The sequence below is a fragment of the Drosophila suzukii genome, chromosome 3, assembly GCF_043229965.1.
Source record: "Drosophila suzukii chromosome 3, CBGP_Dsuzu_IsoJpt1.0, whole genome shotgun sequence".
NCBI classification, from domain to species: Eukaryota; Metazoa; Arthropoda; class Insecta; order Diptera; family Drosophilidae; genus Drosophila; species Drosophila suzukii.
This window is the reverse complement of record NC_092082.1, coordinates 64,057,216-64,059,764: the sequence shown is the minus strand read 5'-3', so window position 1 is coordinate 64,059,764 and position 2,549 is coordinate 64,057,216. Positions and strand designations below refer to the sequence as shown.

The following is a 2,549-nucleotide window of genomic DNA, read 5'->3' as shown; positions in this document are numbered from 1 at the left end:
AGTGCGCGTAGCTAAATGTTTGTTTTATTTTTTAGCAAATTGCCTTTGTTCGTACCCTGGCGGACCAGACGGAAGAAAGTGCAGTTGAAATGGGGATTACCCAGAAGCGGGGAAGTGAAATAATTGGGTGAAATTTTAGAAAACACTTAAAGAGTTCGATTTTCGGGGCTGATAGCAGAAAGAATGGGGAGATGAGCAGAAGTGAAATGAAAGTTGCGCCAGCCAGATGCAAATTGCTTGCCCAGACAACGCGGCGTATGAGTGATGCGGTCGAGGGCTGTTGAGCCGAGTTGCGTATGCAAATCGAAAGGGAAATTGTGCAGAGATGAGAAAAGAGAGTCGTGTTTGTTAAGTATTTTTCATGTTTGAATTATTATTTGATTCTTTGATTTAGCAGCATTTGGTTGGGCTTTCCCGGGCGGTAAAGTGGGAAAGCCCAGATAGACAGACAGATGTAGATAGACAGATAGATAAAGAGTCAGATAGATAGAGAGATAGAGGTACAGGTACAGATAGAGGTAGTCGTAGCACAGAGATAGATGAAAATAGATGAGGGATAGTTACAGTTAGATGGGCGAGGCGACTGCCTTTGACTGATGGAGCGACTAGAGGCAATCATTTGCAGTCCATAAATCAAAGGTGCAGCCATGAAACTAAGATATAGTACAGAGTAGAGTGAGGAGTGTGGAAAGTAGTGAAGATTCCTTGGTGGAGGTTATTGGCGGTTGTGTTGATGAAAGGTGGTGTGTTTGGGTGTGTCTTGTTATTCAGTGATTGTTTTTTGTTTTGTCTAATGGAAGGCACTTTGTTCGTCTCGCACTCGTTCTCGTTCAGTAATAAATTAAAATAAATAATTTATAAGTAAATATAAATATAGGTCATCATTTTTAGCGATTGTTTCTCTCTCTCTCCTTGGCCTTCGTCCTTCGATTAAATTAGCTGATGGCCAAATGTTTACCGACGAGCCTGCTTGTAGCCCTGGTAGGCGATGGTCTGAGCCACAGGCGAGCTGTAGGCACCATGGGTGTCCCAGCCGGAGTTGCCGGCCGAGGACCATCCGCCGCTGGAGGAGCCACCGCCCGAGGACCATCCTCCGGTGCTGGCAGCCGACGATCCGCCGGAGTTCTTGCCGCCGAACAGACCGCCCAGACCGCCGAGCAGACCGCCGCCGCCTCCGGAGCCACCGATGCGTCCCAGTCCGCTGGAGGCACCAGCAGCCAGAGCCAGGAAGAAGGCGATCACGGACACAACCAGGGCCTTCTTGGCCAGGAACAGCAGACCGAAGATGGAGCCAACGCCCAGAACGGCGATCTTGGCACCGACTCCCAGCAGGATGGGCAGGAACTTCTTCAGCAGCTTCTTCTTGCGGGTACGGGACTCAACCACCAGCTCGCGGAGATCGGCCTTGATGTCATCGGGAATGGCGCGGGCCACGCTGCGAGCGGCGTTGGCGAAGTTGAAGTTCAGGGAGCGCTCGGCGAAGAAGCTCTTGGCGTTGTCCATGAAGTAGTTGCCCATCTCGGCGGTGCGGGCCTCAACGCTGGGAGCGGCCTCAACGGCCAGGGAGTTGTCCAGGGACTTGCCCTGACGTCCTTCGTTGGCCTTCACCAGGGACACGCCGCCGAAGAGCTCGATCTGGGGGTTATCGAAGACGGACTTGGCCTTGCGGAAGAGCTGTGGAGTAGGGAGTGGGGTTACCAATTAGAAGGGGTGAGAAAACTGATGAATCTAAGATATGATTGAGTGGCTGATTTATAGGGCTAATGAGTGGGATTTAATGGCTCACAAGTTAAATAGTAGATTGTGAATCTAAAAACAGTTTAAAAATTCTTTACTTTAAAAATAACTGATAAAATGTTAAGTAAGTGATCACAAAGGGTGATGAAAATCAATTGCCTTGTATTCTTTAAGGCTAAGAAAACTTATAAGTCAATTTTTTTAATGAGCAAGTTTAGAAATCACTTTTAAGCTCTTTAGGTTGAGTGGTAAAGCTGTGTTTCACATCTTCCTGTCACATATATTAATTGCATCTGGTAAACAGTGATTTTGTTTTCATATTTGACACTCATGTGAGTAAAATGCTTGTAGCTTGACAGGAAGTCATGAAGACACACTTTGGCACTTTCACTTTAGTAGTATCCTTCGATTCACAAGGGCTTTGCACTTGATCAGGGATCAATGGATTGATTGGTTTCACTTTCACTGGTTAGCCACTTTTGCAAATGTTCTTGATGGGGTTTGGTTTTATGTAATCGTAGGGGTGTGTAATCCTCGAGAGCTAGTTAATCCGTACCGTGAGCTGCAGGCACGAGATGGAGTCGGTTTCGAGGCACTTGGCAAAGGCGCCGGACTGCTCGTCGGCGGCCTTCACGGGATCGGCGGAGATGCCTGCTGCAAGGAGCAGGATGCAGGCGGTGGCTACGAAGAACTTCATGCTGGCGGCTGGGTTGGTGGATTGGTGATTTCTGCGACTGAATTCCTTGGGCACCACCGAAATCACTGGTGTGTTCATTCGAATGGAACAAGCTGCGGTTTGATAACTTTTCGCC

The 2,549-nt window shown here is 48.3% G+C and overlaps 1 protein-coding gene across 1 annotated transcript; it reads right to left on the bottom strand.

Annotated features, from left to right (window-relative positions):
- Positions 1-353: 353 nt before the first annotated feature.
- Osi6 (DUF1676 domain-containing protein Osi6) lies at positions 354-2,549 on the bottom strand. The gene is made up of 2 exons (XM_017082587.4): positions 2,294-2,549; positions 354-1,674 (listed from the first exon to the last, which is right to left on the bottom strand). The coding sequence occupies exons 1-2, from the start codon at positions 2,510-2,512 to the stop codon at positions 955-957; spliced, it is 939 nt and encodes a 312-aa protein (XP_016938076.3). The 5' UTR covers positions 2,513-2,549; the 3' UTR covers positions 354-954.